Source organism: Medicago sativa, chromosome 7 (assembly GCF_051527215.1).
Source record: "Medicago sativa cultivar Bolivia chromosome 7, Bolivia_mono, whole genome shotgun sequence".
NCBI lineage: Eukaryota > Viridiplantae > Streptophyta > Magnoliopsida > Fabales > Fabaceae > Medicago > Medicago sativa.
The window spans coordinates 104,423,523-104,444,708 of NC_140755.1; the positions used below are offsets into that span (position 1 = coordinate 104,423,523).

The 21,186-nt window shown below is 35.5% G+C and overlaps 2 protein-coding genes and 1 pseudogene across 2 annotated transcripts; 1 reads left to right on the forward strand and 2 right to left on the reverse strand.

Annotated features, from left to right (window-relative positions):
• Window positions 1–846: 846 nt before the first annotated feature.
• LOC146911704 (F-box/FBD/LRR-repeat protein At5g22660-like) lies at window positions 847–1,747 on the forward strand (annotated as a pseudogene).
• Window positions 1,748–2,432: 685 nt separating this feature from the next.
• LOC146911705 (mitochondrial import inner membrane translocase subunit TIM14-1-like) lies at window positions 2,433–5,943 on the reverse strand. The gene is made up of 3 exons (XM_085726508.1): window positions 5,811–5,943; window positions 5,038–5,210; window positions 2,433–2,902 (listed from the first exon to the last, which is right to left on the reverse strand). Exons 1-3 carry the CDS (start codon window positions 5,811–5,813, stop codon window positions 2,746–2,748), a joined length of 333 nt encoding a protein of 110 aa, XP_085582634.1. The 5' UTR covers window positions 5,814–5,943; the 3' UTR covers window positions 2,433–2,745.
• Window positions 5,944–7,710: 1,767 nt separating this feature from the next.
• On the reverse strand, window positions 7,711–10,014 carry LOC146911706 (protein LEAD-SENSITIVE 1-like). The gene is made up of 2 exons (XM_085726527.1): window positions 9,813–10,014; window positions 7,711–8,662 (listed from the first exon to the last, which is right to left on the reverse strand). Exons 1-2 carry the CDS (start codon window positions 9,904–9,906, stop codon window positions 7,980–7,982), a joined length of 777 nt encoding a protein of 258 aa, XP_085582653.1. The 5' UTR covers window positions 9,907–10,014; the 3' UTR covers window positions 7,711–7,979.
• Between the last annotated feature and the right edge of the window lie 11,172 nt (window positions 10,015–21,186).

Below are 21,186 nucleotides of genomic sequence, written 5' to 3' on the forward strand. Positions count from 1 at the left end.
GTTAAATGGGTAATCAGAAGAATTTTAGGTGTTAAATTGATTGTTATTGGGAACCATTTCACTAATCAAAGACTAAAACTTAAAAGAAAGGCTAATAATAAGATTAAGAGAGTGAAAAACTTGATTTTTTTTCTGTGTCCAAATGAAATGATCCAAGTCTCTATTTATAGAGAAAAAAAAATCACGAATTTTGGTAAAAAAAATAAAAAATAAAAAATTTATTTCCACCGAAATAATTGAGTGCAAAATATGAAGATAATTTAAAATCCAACCAGCCAATAAGAACGCGCCAGCTGTCCCTTATCCCCCCACTTTTCTTTCTCTCTCCGCCCTCATCTTGCCCGACGCGCCCTGTCGGCGCGTGTAACGCACGCGCCAGGTTTCAAACAATAAAAACGCGCCGCGTGGCTTCAGCTTGCAGGATTAAACATGTTGAATACCTTCATCACCCAACTCCTCCACCTCATCTTCAACAAGGCTCTTCCAATGGCTTCAACATGTCTCAACAAGCTTCAACAAGGACCATTGGAGATGGTCTAAGGAGTAGCATAAGCACCGTCGGGTCCAACCCAACCTTCTAGCTCAAATTCTTTTTCTGTAGGTGACTTCTCATCTCTCTAAATTCTCTTATTAATTACTAGTTGTTTTAATAGTGGAATCATGATGGATATTGGTGGGGGTCTCACATTATTTTATTTTGATGATACCTTACCAGTTTTGATTCATTATTATATAATAATAATGTGATTTGTTGAATCGAATCATTTTTATAAAACACAAGTCTCCAAAACCAAATCACCACACAACTAGATCTGTTTCTTTATTTTTACCAAAATTGGTTTACCGAGAAACAACGATTTTCACTAGGATTATAAACTTCTCTCACTTTGCATATTTTATTAAACTTTACCTATATATTTCAGGTGCATTGTGACTATTTTCTACCACAAAATGGATGATCGCATTAGTGAATTGCCTAACTGCATCTAGTCTAATATCCTGACAATGTTATCCATCAAAGATTTGTTGAAATCTTTGGGCTCTAAGGAGAGATCTCTACTTAGATATCTTCAATGTTCTTGGAAGCAGCGAGGAGGAACTACTACAATCCCGATATCTCACTGAAGTTCTTAATACTTCTACTATATCACATGAGGTTATATTCTCTGGCGTCCCTGCTATGGAGAAACACGTCAATTTGGATATTAGTAGGGATGAATTTGTAAAACGAGTAGATCGATTTGTCAAGAATTTTCAAGGTACAAAAATTGATTCTTTCATAGTGAGCTTCTATTTAGATTCTGAACAAAGCGGTGCTATTGATCCATGGATAAGTTTTGCAATTGCAAAACGAGTTGAAAGAATCGATCTACTCTTTCTAGGAAGGCCTTATGTACATCGCATTAATAAATGCAAGCGTTATGAATTTGACTTTGGCTTGTTTTCAGAGACTAATGTTTCAACTCCAAAGCATCTGCGTCTTGAAAACTGTCTTGTTTGCCATCCCTTCAATTGTGACTTTATTACATTAAAAAATTTGAGATCTTTGTCACTTGAAGAAGTAAAACTAGAAGAAACTTTCATCGAAAGTCTATTGTCTAATTGTCCACGACTTGACGAACTTTGTTTAATTTTCTGTGAGTTCAAATCATCAGTGCTAGAGATAGTAAGTTCATCCTTATGTCATCTCAAGGTTATAGGGTGCTATCTAGTATACAACAATAGCTACCAGTGGAGGTTAAAGTGACTTACCCCACTTCCACCGAAGTTTACCTCAGCAATGTTTGTTATCTATTTTCGAATCCTGTTAATGTGAAAAAACAACGATGTTTGTTCCCTTAAAAAACAAAATGATATGTTTACCACTTCCTCGGTGTACAAATAAAAACACTCATTTAACTGATATGAAAAAACAAATTTTCTACATCTAACAATGGCGTGGTAGTTTGCAATGTGACTACTCATTACATATTCAAGGACAAAAGTGACTTACCCCATTTTTTTTTACTCAGGCATGATCTGCATCTGCACCTAGACATGACTCTACACCACCATTCCCTACTCTCACGAATCCTAATATCACCTAATATTGTTTTGCCTATTCTCCTCCTCTCCCTCAACAAATATATTGCATGTTTCTGTACCCTGTCCAATTGTTTCTAGTTACACTTGTAATAATCATTTTATATTCGTTTCTTTTCAATTCTAGACCTTTCCCGTTGGGATTTTATTGCATGTTAGGATGGGGCCTCAACGCCTCATCTTCTTGTATACATAAAGAGAAAAAAGAATAAGTTTCTTCCAAGTTTTAACCTACAAATGATACTAACGCCAGGGGACTAGTAATCATTAATCAATATTCACATCTTTTAAAAGCATATACATTTTAAACCCTGCTAAATAAACCATCCAATCTTCTTTCGGCAAGCAAATACAAAAAAGTAACTTGCATTATTAGTAATTCAGAAGTTTACAACCGATCACGTTCAAATTCAAAATGCATGTTATAGTGTGCTAAAGTGGCATAAACTAGGGGGAAAACAAGAGCACCTATTGATTGCCTTATCAACTCAGCTCTAATGACACAAGTCAGGTTACAGTAATTTATCATCTCGACAAAATATACGCATATTTGGGTCTAATAAAATAATTGGGGGGTGAGTACAAAACTTATAATCTGACAATAAATCAAACACAACTTCTAAAGTCTGAACTGTCGATAATTGGCAGAAAGATTATACGGCTTCAAAATGCTGATCCACCACCCTTGGTCTTTCCAATCATCATATCTTTTGCTTCGTTGATTTTGGAAGCAAGATAATGGCTGCCACCAGCATCTGGATGGTTTGCAACCATCACTCTCCTATGTGCTTCTTTAATCTTATCTGTTGGAGTTGTCTGTCTGTCATATTTTATCCGACAGTTGAAAATCAGCAAGAGTAAGATAAAAAAAAATTATGGTAAATTTTTTGTCAGGAGCATTAAGAGCGAAGTTCAAAATAACCAACAAGTGTGAAAATACAGACAAAGTATGAAACACATGCTCGGACCAATTAGAAGTCTAAAATCATAATGAAGTGAATGAAATTATCCTCATGTTTTTAAGCGGTTAATATGTGCATATTCTGAACTTTGCCTCAGGCACATACTTTGGGAGGGAGACAAAGGATTCAACACCTGCCATGAATGTCTAAAAGGTAGGAATACAAAAAATAAAGGGCAAGCCTTAGAAACAGTACCTTATGTACTGTTTTTACTGTTGTCCTCTAATAACAATGCAAGTGTATTAAAAGTCCACGTCAGACCCAAACCCTCGTCATCTTGTTAACACTTGTTTCATGCTCCGTTAATAATGAATCACAATAACCGCCATAGCCACCCACCAAAAACAGTAAAAAAACAGTACATAAAGTACTGTTTCTATGTTTTGTCCAAAAAAAATTCATAAATCATGATTCATTTTATTCATAGAGACTGGATACAATACAACATGGCACCAATGCAAGAAAATGCATATAACAACATAAAATCAATCAATACCCGTTTTAATCATGAAAAGAAAATTATGAAATCAATATGTTGCTAATTTCAAGTACAAATGAATTTCCACCAAATGAGCCATAATCAGAAATGGTACTTGTCAACAATTTACACCGAAGAGACCAGACAGTACAGAAATATAACTACAGATTACAGGAGCTATCTGAATCTCAACGATGGAAAACTATATACTTTTCAATTGAACAAAGAACTGGACCAGGATAAGTCCACTTCAAAAGTCGGAACTTGCAACACACGCGGGGTAATTTTAAAGTACAATTGCATGACTCACCATCAAGCAAACTAAAGAGGAAGGAATAACAACATCAAATGGACAAGAATTAGATCCAAGTTATAAATTATTTTCCTGATTTCTCAGCAATCAGAATCAGTTCAACGGTACGAGAAATTACAAAACTAGTAAAATGAACACCATAATTGTTAATCATATAGTTATTGTTGCAAGATAAATAAACAATTCAATGCATACTCTGATATTCATATTTAATACTCCAATGTTTAAAATTAGGACAGCGATATTTAATACTCCAGAAGTCATATAACAAAACCAAAAATTAAAGACATACTCCAACATTCATAATTAATATAGTCAGAAATCAAAATCAAAATTCACAATCGCCCTCAACCTAAGGTATAATTAATAAGCCCTTAACAAGAAAAGCAATGTGGTTGACTGGATGATGGCATGGCTGTCGAGAAATGAAAAAACAGGAACAACGCCAAGTAGCCAAATTATAGTTTCTGGGTAGTATAAGGATAGGAATACTGAATATGATATTGATTTACTAATTCTTCTCGGTGGTACCTTCCAACAGAGGTGGTTATAAGAAACATGGGAAATACAAACTGTTACAAATGCAGTAGTTGACTGCTAGAAAACCAACATAACTTCTAGGATCTAGAGAGCCTAGCCTCTCCCAACCTAACCAACACACAACAACCGAATGGCCATAAATGTCAAATCCTTATTCAATGTAACACATGTAAATAATCTACATTTGACCTTGTCTATTGGGCCAATGCCTCACCTAGACATGTTTAATAGTAAATAATGAAATCAATTAATAGAAAAAGAAAAACAGAAAACATCAGATATGGGACATAAACAGATCAATGGGAATATGAATTGTAAAGTGCAGCACTCTGTATTCCACATCAGGGAAAAACTGACTCTAGTTAACAGAAGAACTAATATCAGACAGTTAGGAAATGTGAGGGACTCAAAGCAAAACAAATAAATTGAGGTGACTAAAACCAGAAGGGGAGGGTATTCGCAGTGAGTTGAACCATTTTCCACCTTAGTTTAATGAATGAATTCACATTTAAAAAAAAAAAAAAGGTGACAAACACTGATACAGATTGTCATTAAACAAAGAATGATATCTTATTTGATTTTTTCCGGTAGTTTTCAACTTTCGTTACTATGAGCTCACACAATCAATACCTTGAAATCTTACAAAACAAAAATGAAAGTACCTAACACCAAGTATAAGAGCTGCTTCCCTCTTCGTCATAGTAGGCTGAAAACCACCTTCATAAAATTTACGCAATGCAGGTGGTCTAGCTTTGAATGCTTGCCAAGCCTGGATACCATATTTACCAGCATATGCTGCAGCAGCCACAGCAATCCCAGCAATTAAAGGTGAAGCCTGTTCCAAACTTCAATTTCAGTTCCACAAAAGAAACATAATTTGAATGTCAATAAATAAATTTTCAAAGGCTCTCCCAATAAATAGGTCACCCTTCAATAATCATGGTATCATAAAAGGGGCATATTGCCAGGAAAACTAAAATCCAAATTCTAACTATCAATACAATAAGGCCCCATTTGGATTGACTTATTTAAGTGTATCTCTTGACGTAAATATCTTTAAGACCGTTTGAGAGAGCTTTTGGAAACAGCTTATGACAGCCCGTAAGGTGTTTTCAGCTTATTTCCATAAGAGCTTATATGTTCATGAAAGCACATATAATACATGGGCACTAATATGTAAAATTGAGCTTCTGGTTTGAACATAATATCAATGCAAAACCTAATTCATAAACCCTCTGCCACCTCAGAACCCCGAAACAATAAAACAAACCAATACAATAAACAACTAATCTAAATTTCACAGAGAAATCAATCATTGATAAAACGTTGGACATAGAAAAATAAGGTCTTTTGAATAGAAAAATCAAAGGGGAGCGAGGAAAAACATAGGGTTTTTGCAGAACGGAAGCTACGAGGTTAATGATGAAAGGCTTACCATAATAATAATAATAATTTGAAAACCTTGGAGAAATGAAAATGAAGAATTCAAAATAGGATGAAGCGAAACTTGTCTTGATTCGCACGTCAATATTGATTGTGTTCTTGATAGACAGAAAAATGGAGGAGGTAGGGTATTTTTTTTTTTTTTTTTGGGAAAACGGGTGGGAGGGTACTGTTTGACAAAAAGAGGGGGTGCTGAAAGCAGTCGCTTATATTTTAGATCATTTATTGAATTTGTGAGTGGATGGGCTAACCCATGTTCAGATGGTGGGCTGTGCAGGTTACGGTTTGAAAAGCCCGACTGTTAGTTGAGTTAGGTAAATGAGTGATTTTCTGTTCGTCGTAGGTGATTGCTCTTTAGACATCTAACAATTTCTCACATGCACCTAAAAAGGTACTCAAAAGACAATTAATTGTCATTCGACGTTGAATGGTAATTAACTGTCGTTCGATGTCGAATGGTAATTAACTATTGTTCGATCTTTTTTTTTTGGGTGTCTAAAGAATAATTGCCTTCTTTGTATCACTAACTAAATATTTGGTCTTGTGATTGTGACCATACCAAGACTATCTCACTGACAAATAGAGATATGGAAAAAATTAGTTAATTAATGGTGGACATATGAAAGCACTGATTATACGGTGAAGGAAATAATTTCTACTTGATCCAAAGGAATGTTTGAGGGCAGACTAAAATACCAAAAAGAATGCATGCTTGTAAGAATTACTAGTTGTTTAGTCTTTGCAATTTAGTGGATGACACAAGAAAACATCACGGAATTCTGCTCTTTACCCAAAAGTTTTTGCTCATTTCCAAGTGAAAAGACCAAAATACCCCTGCGTGAGTTAACTCCCGCAGCATGTGTAAACTCGCGCAGGGGTATTTTGGTCTTTTCACTTGGGAATGAGCAAAAACTTTTTGGTAAAGAGCAGAATTCAACATCATGAGTGTGTGATCAGGCAAACATGCTCAATTGTATTCAGGGAACAATCCTCAGAAGAAGAGAATCCCTCATCTTGCTATTAAAATACTACATGCGTACATTTAACAAAATAATATACTATCTGAGATGTATTACAATTTACTTACAAGTGCGTGATCAGGCAAACATTGCCCCCAATTGTATTTTTCTTTTCTTAGTATTATTCTTCCTAATAATTCCATCAAGTGCTTTCATAGTTGGAAGAATGTTGGATATGATCATTAAGTAAGATATATAAATCAAAGCTAACAACCTAAGCTCTTTACAGGCCCAGATCGAATAGAGAAATAGTAGTAGGAAATAAAAAGCATATGGCTACAACCTTAAATAAATACCCGAGTCCTTCCTTATTCATCAAAAGCCATTAGAACCAAATCTTTGAAAGCATAAATCAAAGGTGATCTACTAATTCCAATAGAGGAGTTTTTTAATACAGGTTGCATAGCTCGGTTTAAATTAAGCACGGTCTGTATTCATCTCTTCTTCTGCCTTTAAATTAAAGTTAAACAACCAAGAAGATACATTAATTAGTCGATAAATCTATAAAGTGAATTCTTGCTTGAAATCGTGACTGGAGGAATTATTTAAAATCCCCACAAATTGCTCGAGTAGCAAATGTAGTAGTTACTTCCCTTTTGAGTAGAACGTTTGTGTGATAGGTACCAGGTTTTTCATTACCATTCCCTACAGCTACAAGTAATAGCTGGTTGGTTACTCATCAATCAGTACTTAAGGTATTAATACCCACATTAAAAAGGATATACTCAAAAAATTCAAAGACTTACAAAGCATGGAAGACTAATATATATATTCAAGTAGCCAATATAGTGTTCTCATCTGCACAGCAAAGTGGTTCGGTTACAATTGAAGGTAGGATTGCATTACTTCTAAGCTACCAAATGGAAAATCATCTCAAAGAGAATAATCTTATAATTAAACATTATTAGTCATTACAACAAGTATTACTGCTATTACATCCCATGTACAACATGAGTAACTTGACACCAACTATTATTGTAAAAGATACAAGACAAAAGAAAAAGAAAAGAGAAAGGCCTTATATATCAATTCAGCAGATGTAAAATGAAGGTCACATCTGCGATCAACTTACTAGTGTAATAACTTAGAATAACACATGCAGAAGTTTTCATGTGCACAAGGATGAATTAACTTTAGCTAAATCATATGATAATCGGTGAATTTGCAGTTCCATCTCCAACTACCTCCTCCCCATCGGAACAAGTCCATCCCAAGTTCACAGCCAAGTCTTCTACCCCAACCTTGACCACATCACTTCTAATGCCAATGTCAGTTGCATATCTACTCATGCAATACATTCCTGCTGTTACCGTAGCCATACCAACAGGACTCGGCATTAACAACTTGAGAGGAGAAGAAAGCATTGCAGCTAATGGAGCACCAATAACAGAAGAAGCTTGACCACTTCTTCCAACTCCTTGCTTGTCTACAATCAAAAGACCAGTTTTGCAGTACATTGCAAAATCCTCACAGTTGTTCTGAAAAACATCATAGTTACCAAAACCATTTTGAAGAAGATACATTGCTCGATGGATAACAGTTTCAGGTGGGTCGGGTAATGCAGTAGTGCACGTGCCACCTCTTATCCTGGTAAGAAAAACTGCTGGTGAAACTCCATACTCAAAACAGTAAAGAGAACCGTTTCGAAGGAAGCAGTCTAAGCAAGAAAGAACTACTCCACTATTCGGTTGCCTGAACCCACAATCAGGAAAGGTGGGACAAGGGGTTGGTGTTGGATCGTCTACGTTTGAAGATGTCTCAGTGATTGACTTAAAGTTTCTATCAGGTCTGAAATGTACAACCTTGCTCCCCCCAACAAAAATGCCTGCATAGCATTGGTATCAGGTTCAATTGAACTAGGTACAAGCATGATTCAACAAACAAGATTTTCCAAAATCATTATGAATATAGTTAGATGTCTTGAATCGTGTCCATATCAAGTTGAAGAAGTGAGGAAAATTTTGCAGACAAAGCTGATACTACAAAACAATGCTGTCTTACATCAGAATTCTGACTAATTAATTGGAGACCATAACAAAAGCACACAGAACAGTTACTTAGAGTTAGAATACAAACTAATCAATCTTCCTACAGTCGTAAGGAGTAGAAAGTAGAAGCAAGTTCTTAGGAATTAAGGCTAAGGAAAGCTAAAATATAATTAAGCAGTATAAAGCAAGACAATATAAAAGTATATTTAAGAAATATGCCCGAAATGATGAAAAACAGAATGGTAAATAAACGTGAGACTAAGTAAGTAGTAAAAACTGGTATGGTTGATAACATATTGATTTGGTATAATTTACCTAGAGTGATAAAAATGAATTTCCCTAGTTACTTTGTTGTATCAGCTAGTTTGAAAACTTCAAAAAAAATAATAATATGTGATGACAAATCTAAGACAAGAGTCTAATAAAATTATGATATCCAAAAGATACATACAAGAAACAAAAATTGATTCAGCTAGCTTGATTCATTTTTCTTGTACTATCCTATCCTATCCTATCCTATCCCTCAAAACAGAAATTTCATTGACAGAACAGAAGGCACTATATGATTTCATTTAAGCGATGACTATGATGGGTCCAGTCCAGTCCAGTGCAGTTGTTTTCCAATGATGATGACAGACAAATGTTGGGGGTCTTGCGTCGGTCAGAATAATGAGACATACATAAATACATACATGAAATGTAAGTTGACTTTCAAGCGTTTGATTTAAATGGAGTAGCATTAGCATAGCATCGATCATCAACAAACAATTGAAGAAATAATAAATAAATAAATAAATAAATGAGTCAATTGTCCGAGAAATAAGCAGAAAATATAATAACATAATAATAATTATAATAGCTCATTTGTGAGATTATGATAAGTGAGGATCTGATCTGCATTGAAGCAAGCAGCCAAGAAAACAAAAGAATAACAATAACAAAATAGCAGATTGGAAAATGAGAATAATGAGAGTGAGCGAGCTTGACCGTGATGAGAATAGGAGAAAACAGCTCTGTAGGTGTAGACATGATCACCGGGTTTGATGTCGTGTCTCTCAATTCTGTTCGAAATCAAACCCATTCACTTCTATTCAGATCAATCTATGTCTTCGCTGTTTACTTCACTCACAGACACACACACTCCTCTTACCTTAGTCCACTCCACCCCACCCACCGTTTGTCTGTCTGTGTTACTGTCACTTGCCACTTTTCAATATTATTGGATTCCATTTCAATTGGTCCCCACCCACGTCATTATTCATCCATCCATATGCATACTATTTTACTACTATTGTCATTTTTTTATTATATAATATTGAAATGTAAACTAACTTGACCTCTCTTGTCAGCATATAACATTGTGGTCGATGATATTAGTGACATTGGTCAATCACAACAAAAAAAAAACTTATGAAAAAGAAAATCATTTGTGATATTGTGGTTGACCAATGTCATAAATATCACCAACCACAATGTCACTACCCACCAAACTTTCCTTCTTCTCTTCAACCACTCCACCGAGTGACTTCATTTAGCTTCCTCCATTCATGGACTAACATGCAATGCTCTACTCTACTCTACTACGCACTTAATTATACTCTCTCCGTCCCGAATTACTTGACCTACTTGGTCATTTCACACAGATTAAGAAATGTATAAAGATGAAAGAAAGAGAATGATATTTTTACTAATTTGCCCTTATTATTATTTTTAAACCTTCACTTTTTAAGTGATGATTACATTGTTCCCTACAAATTTACAGCTACTACACCACATGCCAAAGCTACGTGTGCTTATTATTTTTGTCAGATACCAATAGCCTATGCCATGGAAATTGTAACGTTATTGGTTATTTGCTGTCAAGCTAGTGGAAGTTACGAGACTTGCTCTTTTATTTTTCAGTTTTTTTTTGCAACTGACACACTTTTTTGCAACTGACACACTTTTTTATATGGAGACCACAAAAAGTCTTTACAAGGGGTAAACTTGTCAAATTATGCTTAAAAATTTGAGTAGGTCAAGTATTGTGGGACAAATATTTATTCCAAATAGGTCAAGTAATTCGGGACGGAGGGAGTATTTTTGTTTTTATTTCATTCACCGTTTCTCTTTCCTATTTATTTATTTATTTTTTTTAAAAGAGGTTAGCGACAAAACTCATACAAAATAATTAGTAGTGAGATATGCACAATTCCGTATTTGAACTCACGCATATCAAATTTTCCACAACATATGCATTAAAAGTTAATTTTTGATAAACAAGGGTGAACATCTGTTATACTCCCTCCGTCTCACAATAATTGTCTCTTTAGCATTTTTTATTTTTCTCAAAATAATTGTCACTTTACAATACCAATGCAGCATTTATTATGTTTTTCCACTATTATACCCTTATTTATTGAATTTCATCCAACTTAACTACTCTACTATACTAACTACATTTAATAAGGGTATTTCAGTAAATGCCACTAATTTTACCATTGAAATCAACACAACTAATCATTTCCTTAATTATCGTGCACAAACCTTAAATGACTAATACTGTGAGACGGAGGGAGTAGTTGGGTTCAGACCCCAATAATCTCAATCAACAACTAACCACAAATAACTTCTCAAAAACAAAAAAAAACAAAAAACAAAAAAACAAACCACAAATAAGAAATCACAGGACCCAATTTAACCAAATTAGTAAGCGGTTTGAGTGGTTTTTTGATTAATTCGGTTTATGCTAACATTCGGCCGATTGTGAATATTTTACCTAACACCTTTTTTCATATATTTTTAACATACAATAACAATATTGAGCTAGTTCTCGATTTTTATTCTCATAAAACTAGGTTTTTAATAATGAAATAATCAAATTAGGCATATTTACATGCCAAACTATACAAGGCTTAATTGCTTAGAAAAGTTTAAATACATGGATCGTTTATGATTCATCCATGTAATTAAGCATATTTGAGGGATTAAAAATGTAAAAAATAGTTATGAGACAATGTAGTCAAATATTTACATCATTGTGTTCTATTTATATCTAAATTCTACATTGATACGTAACATGTGGGCAGTGGCACATTGAGCCATGCATGACCCATGGAGCTTCGGATTCTTTGCCTCATTTACAAGTGATACCCTTTTTTACTTTTTCCTTTATCCATTATTATTGCGACCTCCTTCTTCTTCTTCAATCAACTCATCACTTTTGTAAAGAAATAATGATATAAGATTGATAAAGTACTGCTAAAATGAAAAGTGATCATCACAAATTATTCTGTCACTCGCACTTTTTTTTTTTAAATGGCAATATATATATATATATATATATATATATATATATATATATATATATATATATATATATATATGGGATTAAATCCCAAGTATTACACCAATAAGAGAAAAAAAAAACTCCCAAAACACCTGGCGAAAAAATATACAACACAACGAACCGCAAACCCCGACACCACCAACAAAGATCAAAAAAGCAGTTGACAATGACTTGATGCTACAAACGATCACACGTAACCACCACTCAACTTCCGGTAAGACGGAGGAGCCCACCAACAAAGCCTAAAAGAACCCGAGTCAGAAAACTAGTTGTAATTGAGTCACAATCTTACATAAATCATTTTAAATAAACTTAATTTTATAATATTATTTTCAATGAATTAAATTTAAAGTTAAACAATTTAGTGCATAATTTTTTTTGGACAAAACTTGGTGCATATTTGAATACACTATGTGTAAAAAATAAAATTTTTATTTTTTGGTAAAATATGCGAAAATAATTTACCTATTTACAAACGTTAAAATGCTTGAAGTGAAATGGAAACTCGTGTAAAAATGACAGATATCAAATGAAACTTTTTTAATCTTACAAGATTGTATGCTATAGCTCAATTTTATCTCTAACCAAACACAAACGTAGTAGTTTTTTACTTTTTTTTTTATAATTCATTTTTTTTTAAAAAGGGAAAATATATTTTGACAACAGTTACGAAATTCTCATATTACAGCTAGGGGTGTAACGGTTCGGTTTGGATTGGTTTTCAGTCAAAAAAATGTCTGAACCGATGAAACCTTCATCGGTTTGGATTGGTTCGGTTTTCACTGTTTTTCAAAAAAGAAACCGAACCAAACTAATCGGTTTGGTTCGGTTTGGATTGGTTCGGTTGATCGGTTTATTTAAAAATACAATTAAAAAAAATTCATATTCTCACAAAATATTTCATAGAACTTTGTATAATTGTATTTCGTATTTTGTTTTTTCATGTTCTCTATTTTTCAAACAACTTTTTATAACTAATCTTACTCAATATTTCATACATATGATCCAAGATTCATTCATCCATCATTCTTCAAAAGCAACTTCATCAAACTCAAATATTTCAATCATTCATGATCCATACATGCATCATTCATCAACAAACACAAAAATTCCAAAAAGAACATCCTAAAATTAAAACATAGTCAAAATAACAAATCCATGCAAACTGAAATTAAAACATCCGGATATTTAAGCATCATGAAATTATGGTCGCCATGAGTATAAATCAATGGCATCAACATGATAAAATTAACCAAGAGATGAACGATCTCAGCCGTGACCGGTGGCGATGAACAATGGGTTTGGTGTGGTTGACGACTAGGGTTTCATTTTTAGTAGAAATGAAAGAGTCCGACTGATGAGATGAGATGAAGATGAGAGAAAGTGAATGAATTAAAAAATATTTTATGTTTAATTTTGGGCTTAACCATAAGTTTGTGTGAGGTATGATAATATTAGTAAAATAAGGAGTGTGGTTATCATCAGATTTGTTCATCGGTTTCACGGATCTCGAAATGAAAAACCTGAAGGTGAGAAAAAACACAAGAAGGGGGGTTGAATTGTGTTTTGAAAAATTCTTCGTTTCTCTAAACAACTGAATACACTGATCAGAAGCTAAGTGAGACAGCTTCTGAAGTGATGATCAGAATCTAAATGCAGCGGAATAAAACAGAGAGAGAGAAGAAGAACGACACAAAGCAATTATACTGGTTCCTTCCACAATCCGGAAGTAGTCCAGTCCCCCTTGCACTTCCAAGGAGATTTCACTATGAGTAATATCTGATTACAAATGCTCAAGCACACAAGCAAGAGACTTCCAATGCTCAAGCACACAAGCAAGAGACTTCCAATGCTCAAGCACACAAGCAAGAGACTTCCTTTGCTCAAGAACACAATCAAGAGACTTCCTGCTCAAGCACAACTGCAAGAGACTTCCTAACTAAACAAAATTACACAGAAAATTGTTTAAGGTTGAACACTTGATATACAATCAGAGGTGCTCGCAATACAAATCAGATACAGACTCAATGGACTTAAGAATTTCTAAGATATGACTTTGAGACACAGAAATTCTAAGTGAATGCAGAACAATTTCAGCAGAGGTTTGGTACTTGTGAAAATCTTGTGAGTCTTTCGTTCAGCGTTCTTGCATTTCCAAATCTCTAGGTCTTCACTCCTTTATATAGAGGTGTGAAAGAGACGTTGTGAAATTGCCAGCACACCAAAGAGTCGTTGTTGAAGCTTGATCTTTCACCAATGATCTTTTGCCTGATTTGGTTGTTGTCCTATGAAGAACAAATTTGAAATCCATTCCTTATCCAAAGGAACATCTATGCAGGCGAGACCGTATTCTGGAGCTGTTTTCTTGTCTTGAAGTGCAGACACAAAACAGAGTAGTGGAGAACGTGGTTGTACAATTCGTACAAAGTACAATGTCAACGCTTTCGTCCAAATTGCAAACACACACCTTCAAACACCTTTGAAATGACCGTTGCAAGCTCCACTAATCCTTTGTTTGTGTTTTCGAATCCAATAGACAGCTTTTGCATTGATGATTCTTCAATTCTTGATTCTTTGCAAATCCAGTTGATATTCAGCTTCTGGTGAAATGACTTCTGATGAGGCAGCTTCTGATGATGCAGCTTCTGATGAGATGACTTCTGCAGCTTCTGATGATGCAGCTTCTGATGATGTGACTTCTGGACCTCTTGTCTTCAGGAGCACTATTCTTCAGGAGCAGCTTGACTTCAGGAGCGCTTTTTCTTCAGGAGCAAGTTGCCTTCAGGAGCGTCCAAGCTTCAAATTTTTGTTGTTTCCATAGCTCTTTATTTGCTCATTCAGAACCAATGATGATGTAACTTTATACTTATGGTCCTGTACACTTGAACAAATATTAGCTAATCCAATTTACAATTTTTAATACCTTGTTATCATCAAAACTCTTTAAGGTTTATTGTTAAACACATTTTGTTCCAACAATCTCCCCCTTTTTGATGATGACAAACAAAAGTATTTAAAATTGATCAATTGTTGTTAATCTAATTAACAAGTTGACTTTGGGGTTCTGAGGTTTGTAAGCTCAACTCCCCCTGAGTCTGATAGTCTTTAAGGTGAGGTTTGTAAGCTCCCCCTAAGTTCTATCCAGGTTAATTAAATTCATTTTGCGCAATAATTATTATCAGAGCTTAAAAGCAAAATTGAATCATTGAAAGAATTTACTTATAGATAAGAAGAATGGTTCAATTAACTTTACTTGAATTTTGATACTCCTTCGTTCATTCATAGCTTATACCAATAAGGTAAAAAGATAGAAGTTTTTCAAAAATTTCAAATGCCATTAATGGGGCTCAGAGCCTTTAAATACTTGTCACATATACTCCCCCTTTTGTCATTATCAAAAAAAATTAGAATAAATTTAAGCATAAAAGACAAAAAGATATGAGAAAAAACTCAAACAGGAGAGAGTATAAAAGAAAATGAACTAAATAAGTCAGAGCAAAAATCATGTATATTCAATTGTCAGAAGCAGCTAAACAGTCAGAATCAGTAAGCATTCAGAAGCAAAAGAAATAAGACAAGATGATTTCAGAAGCAAGGACTAAGAAAATAAAACAAACAACAAACAAAGAAAAAAACACAAGGGTGTGCAACTAAGGGTTGGTTTGTTGTTGTTTCTTCATCTCTTCCATTTCTTCAATCTTCTTCTTCAACAATTCTTCAAGTTGTTGTTGCCTCTGAAGAAGAGCTTGTTCCCTTTCTCTAGCTTCTTGCTGCTGCTGTGCCATCTGTTTCTTCAGAAGCTTACACAGCCTTGCTTCTCTGGTCAAGTAATCCGTTTCAAAGAAGAAAGGCTGGTTTGCCAAGAGCAGTGTAGAACTTCTTACTCTAAGACTCTGATTCAGGTTTTCCATTAGCCTTCTGACTGAAGCTTGCTTGACTCTGATGCATTTAGCCTTGATTTCTTCAATAACCTCAGCTGCCCGGTTCTGAAGAGATGCCCAGGAGTCTTCATATGCACCTGTGAGATCAATCGTCCTTCTTTGATCCACCAGATTGTGCATCTGACTCAAGATTGTCAGAAGCTCAGAATTGATATATCCAGATTCCAGGATGTTTGTGGGTGGATGTTCAAGGATTTCAAGATCAGAATCACTGATTTCTAAGTCTTGAATAGGGTTAGGAACTGGAATGGTAAGGTGTGTTTGTGTGTTAGAAGATGAGGGCTGGTCAGAATCAATGTGTGTGGTGGAGGTTGAGGCTTGAACATTGACTAGAGAGATGTCAACATCCATGGGAGTTGGTTCAGGAGAGTGTTCAGGTAAAGGTTGAAATTCAGTTTCAGATGGTGGTTGTTGTGGTGAAGTTGTTGTTTGAGTGTTGAGTTGGGGGTCAGTGATGGCTATTGGTGATTGTGGGAGTGTTGTGGGTTTTTGTGGTTCAGGTGTTTGTTGATGAGGGTTTTCTGAAACAACTTTTTCAGAAGCAGCTGCTTCTGGAGTTGTTTCAGAGGCTTTTTCTGAGGCTTTGTCTATGGGTAACTCACCTGAGTAGTGGAGAGCAAGATTGTCTAAGACAGAAGTGTCTTCTATTGGTTCAGGTGCTGATGGTGAAGAGGGTGAAGTGGGGATAGAGGTGACTGGAATCTGGATTACCTGATCTGCAGGGCCAGCTTCAGAAGTGATAGTACTAGGTGCTTTCAGAACCGCTTCTGAAGCTTTAACAGCCACTTCCTTGACTTCTTCAGACTTCTTCTTGAAAAATTCATCACAATTCTCCAGACCTGAAGCCTTGAGCCTTTGATCCCTCTCCAAATTGTATTGAGCTTCTTTCCTTTTTAATTCAGCTAGCATCTGAACAGCTTGCCCATCAGCTTCTTTCTCCATATCAGAAGTTACTTCAACCATTGGAGTGAAGATTAGTTCAGATGCCTTCTTCTTGTGCTCATTTGCCTTTATCCCATCAAGAGCTTTATTCAGATGCTCTTCTGTGATGACTGACTCTGATCTGTCCTTGCTTCTTTTTATGGGAAAAGAAGCAGCCCTAATTTTCTTCTTCTCCATTCTATCTGCTAACTTATCAGCAGCGTATTCCTTAGCCATCCTTTCCATGACTGGAGTTACTTCAAACATAGAGTTTTTCAACTCAAGAGGAGCTTTCTTCTTCTTCAACTTGGGATCAGCTTCTTCTTTCTCTAACTCGTCCAGAGCTTCATCCAACTTCTCTTTATGGTAGACAGTTTCAGTCTTTCCTCTCTTTCTCTTAACAACTTTCAGTTGCTTGACCTTATCAGCAGCAGCTCCAGGAGCATTTTTAACTTTCTTCACTTTAACAGGAGCAGCTTCATCCTGAGTGCTTGCATCTTCCTCCAAGATGTACTCAGCTACTAAATTGGCTAAGATTTCAGGGTTGCTTTCTTTAAAGATGGGAGGAAAGTCCCTGATTATCTCAGTCTCAGCAGTTGTCATCTCTAACCACTTCTCATCTTTAGGGGCTTCTTTGAAGAACTTCATAGAGTGTAAGCTCCTGCTACTGATAGTCCTTTCAGCAGTAGAGACTTTGAAACATTTATCAGAAGCACTCCTTGTCCTTTTTAAGAACTCCAGCACCCTTCCTTGATGAAAGATTTCAGACAGCAATCTTCCATAGGGTACTTGTTTTCTTTCTCTTGTAATGCTTTCGTTTATGGCCCAGCAGAGATGATCCATTACATATCTTGGGAAGTTTATCTTTTCCAAAATAGCCATGAAGTAGATTGCTAGCTTCTGTTGATTGTTGGGTTGGTCAGATCCTCCTGCTCTTTGAAAGAAGCAATCATTACTGAACTTCACCAACATCCTGTTGTGAATCTCCATTTCAGAAGGCTTTGCATCCTTCTTCCCACCCAAAAGAGTGTTGTAGTAACCTTGTAGCAGGACATCTTCCTTCCTGACTATTTCTTGGAATCTTCCCTCTGCATGCCTTCTACAAGCTTTAGCTATAACTTCCTCAGTGATGGTTATAGGAATGCCCATCACTTCAGACCTTATTTCTAAGCTGTCAAATGATGTAGGATTCATACCCATGACCATTTTCCCTTTCTTTGACCCAGCTTGTTTGCTTACAACTTTTGCAGGCTTTTCATTGTACACTTCAGCTTTTAACCAAAAGTCCTTGACCAAATTCACATATGTTGGCCCATTTAGCATTCTGAAATACTCAGACAGCTCCTGTGTTTCTATTAAACCTTCCATGTTTACTTCGTACTTCTTGAGTGAAGTAAAATCCACTGGTGACTCTATTTGGACTATCAAGGATTCCCATGGAATATCCATAGTCTTTTCTTTGTAGATGGACCCAGATTCTGATACGCTTTGCTTGTTTGATGTAGATTCTGAAACTTTTGAGCTTGATGATGCCATTTGATGATTGACGAAGATTTGAAGAAGATGAAGATTTTTAGGGTTCTAAGGTTGAGAGAATGCGCTTACTTCGCAAGAGGTTTGAGAGCAAATGTGTTTGTTGTGAGTGAGTAGTGTGTGAATTGACAAAGTGTTAAAAGTAAAACGATTGCAATTCAAAAGAGACAAACAAACATAACATTAATGACAAAATTGGGGGCGCGTGAAAAGTACTTTCAAAGCTTTTTAAATCATCATTGCCCTTTTAGTTATACACCAACACATACAGGCCACGTAAGAAGTTCACAGAGTAACTACCAAGTTAGTGGGCCAGAAGTTATTTTTTTTTTTTTTTTTTTTTTTTTAAAAGGTAACTTCCAACGTTTCCACTAATTCAACTATTCAGAAGCAATAAATCCAGCTTCTGGACTTCAGATGCTGACGTCATCATCAGAAGCGAGTTTTCCTCAGAACCTCAATAAAGAGCTTCTGATGGACTACTGCTTCTGAACTAACTTCAGAACCTAAAATCCTATTCAGGAGCAAGCAAGCATTTAATCAGATACAAAGTGCATGTTCAAATTTTTCTTTATAAAATCAAATCTTTCAACAGTTAAAGGCTTAGTAAATATATCAGCCCATTGATTTTCAGTATCAATGAATTGTATATCTAAAATTCCTTTTTGAACATAATCTCTGATAAAATGGTGTTTGATTTCAATGTGCTTCGCTCTTGAATGCAAAATTGGATTTTTAGACAAACAAATAGCAGCAGTATTATCACAATTAATGGGAATACTGTTAGCAGTTATCTGATAATCTTCCAACTGATGTTTCATCCAAAGTAGTTGTGTACAACAACTTGCAGCTGAAATGTATTCTGCTTCTGCTGTAGACATAGCAATAGTTGTTTGTCTTTTGCTAGCCCAGGATATAAGATTATCGCCCAGAAATTGACAATTGCCACTGGTTGACTTTCTTTCAATCCTATCACCAGCATAATCAGCATCACAGAATCCAATTAGCTTATAATCTAAGGATTTCCTATAAAGGAGTCCAAGATTGGTTGTTCCTTTCAAATACCTGAAGATTCTCTTGACAGCAGTCATATGAGATTCTCTAGGATCTGATTGGAATCTTGCACACAAGCATACACTGAATAAAATATCTGGCCTAGATGCAGTGAGGTATAACAAAGAACCAATCATACCTCTATACAGCTTCTGATCTACTTTAGTTCCTTCATCTTCTTTGCTCAGATTGCACGTAGGATGCATTGGAGTGTTCATCACTTTACAATCTTCAAGTTTGAACTTCTTCAGAAGCTCCTTTGTGTACTTTGATTGATGAACATAGACTCCATCTTTGCATTGATTGATTTGAATGCCAAGGAAGAACTTCAGCTCTCCCATCATGCTCATTTCAAATTCATCCTGCATTAACTCAGAAAATTCCTTGCAAAGAGATGCATTAGTAGAACCAAATATTATATCATCAACATATATTTGCACAACAAGAATATCTTTCCCAAGGGTCCTTCTGAAGAGTGTAGTGTCAACCTGTCCTCTCTTAAAATCATTTTTGATTAAGAAATTACTTAGTCTATCATACCAAGCTCTGGGAGCTTGTTTCAAGCCATATAGTGATTTCTTCAATTTAAAAACATGGTCAGGATATTTAATATCCTCAAATCCAGGAGGTTGCTTAACATACACTTCTTCTTCTATGACACCATTGAGAAATGCACTCTTGACATCCATCTGAAATAATATTATGCCATGATTAACTGCATAGGAAAGAAGTAACCTGATTGCTTCCAATCTTGCAACTGGAGCAAACGTTTCAGTGTAATCAATGCCTTCTTGTTGACTATACCCTTGTGCAACAAGTCTGGCTTTGTTTCTTGTTACTTCACCTTGCTCATTCAGCTTGTTTCTGAATACCCATTTTGTTCCAATAATGTTCTTGTGCTGAGGTTTGGGTACCAGATCCCACACATCATTTCTTTGAAATTGATTCAACTCTTCTTGCATAGCTAGGATCCATCCATCATCTGAAAGTGCTTCATCAACTGTTGTAGGTTCAATCATTGAGATTAGTCCAATCATTGACTCTTCTTGTCTGAAATGTGATCTTGTTCTTCTTGGACTATCTTTGTTTCCAATGATTAGCTCCTCAGGATGTGAAGACTTGTGTTTGAATGTGTTTCTGGGAGGATCTTCTTGATGTGAGCCATCTTGTGCTTCATCAGAAGCAGTTTCATCTTGCGCTTCTGATGTGGGTTCAGCTTCTGGACTATCTTCAGACTCAGCTATCTGATCAGGTTCTGGAGTAGCTTCAGGAACCTGTATCTCTGCAAAACTTTCACCCTGCTTTGAAGTTTTATCTTCAAGCTCCTTGTCATCAAATTTAACGTGCATAGATTCTTCAACACAGAGTGTTTCTGAATTATACACTCTGTATGCCTTTGACCTTTCAGAGTAACCTAAAAAGATTCCTCTTTGGGCCTTGGCATCAAATTTCTTTAGGTAGAGCTTGTTGTTCAGAATGTAACAAGTACATCCAAATTGATGAAAGTAAGAGATATTGGGTTTTCTTCCTTTAAAGAGTTCATATGCTGTTTTCTCCAAAATAGGTCTAATATAGATCCTGTTTT

What these genes read in the sequence shown, in the direction of transcription:
- LOC146911706 (XM_085726527.1), bottom strand. Translation starts at nt 9,906, where the DNA reads ATGGGTTTGATTTCGAACAGAATTGAGAGACACGACATCAAACCCGGT. An exon ending in TTTCTCCTATTCTCATCACG is followed by an intron (nt 8,663 to 9,812) that starts GTCAAGCTCGCT and finishes AATGCTATGCAG; the next exon opens with GCATTTTTGTTGGGGGGAGC.
- LOC146911705 (XM_085726508.1), bottom strand. An exon ending in GCTCTTATACTTGGTGTTAG is followed by an intron (nt 2,903 to 5,037) that starts GTACTTTCATTT and finishes AAAATATGACAG; the next exon opens with ACAGACAACTCCAACAGATA.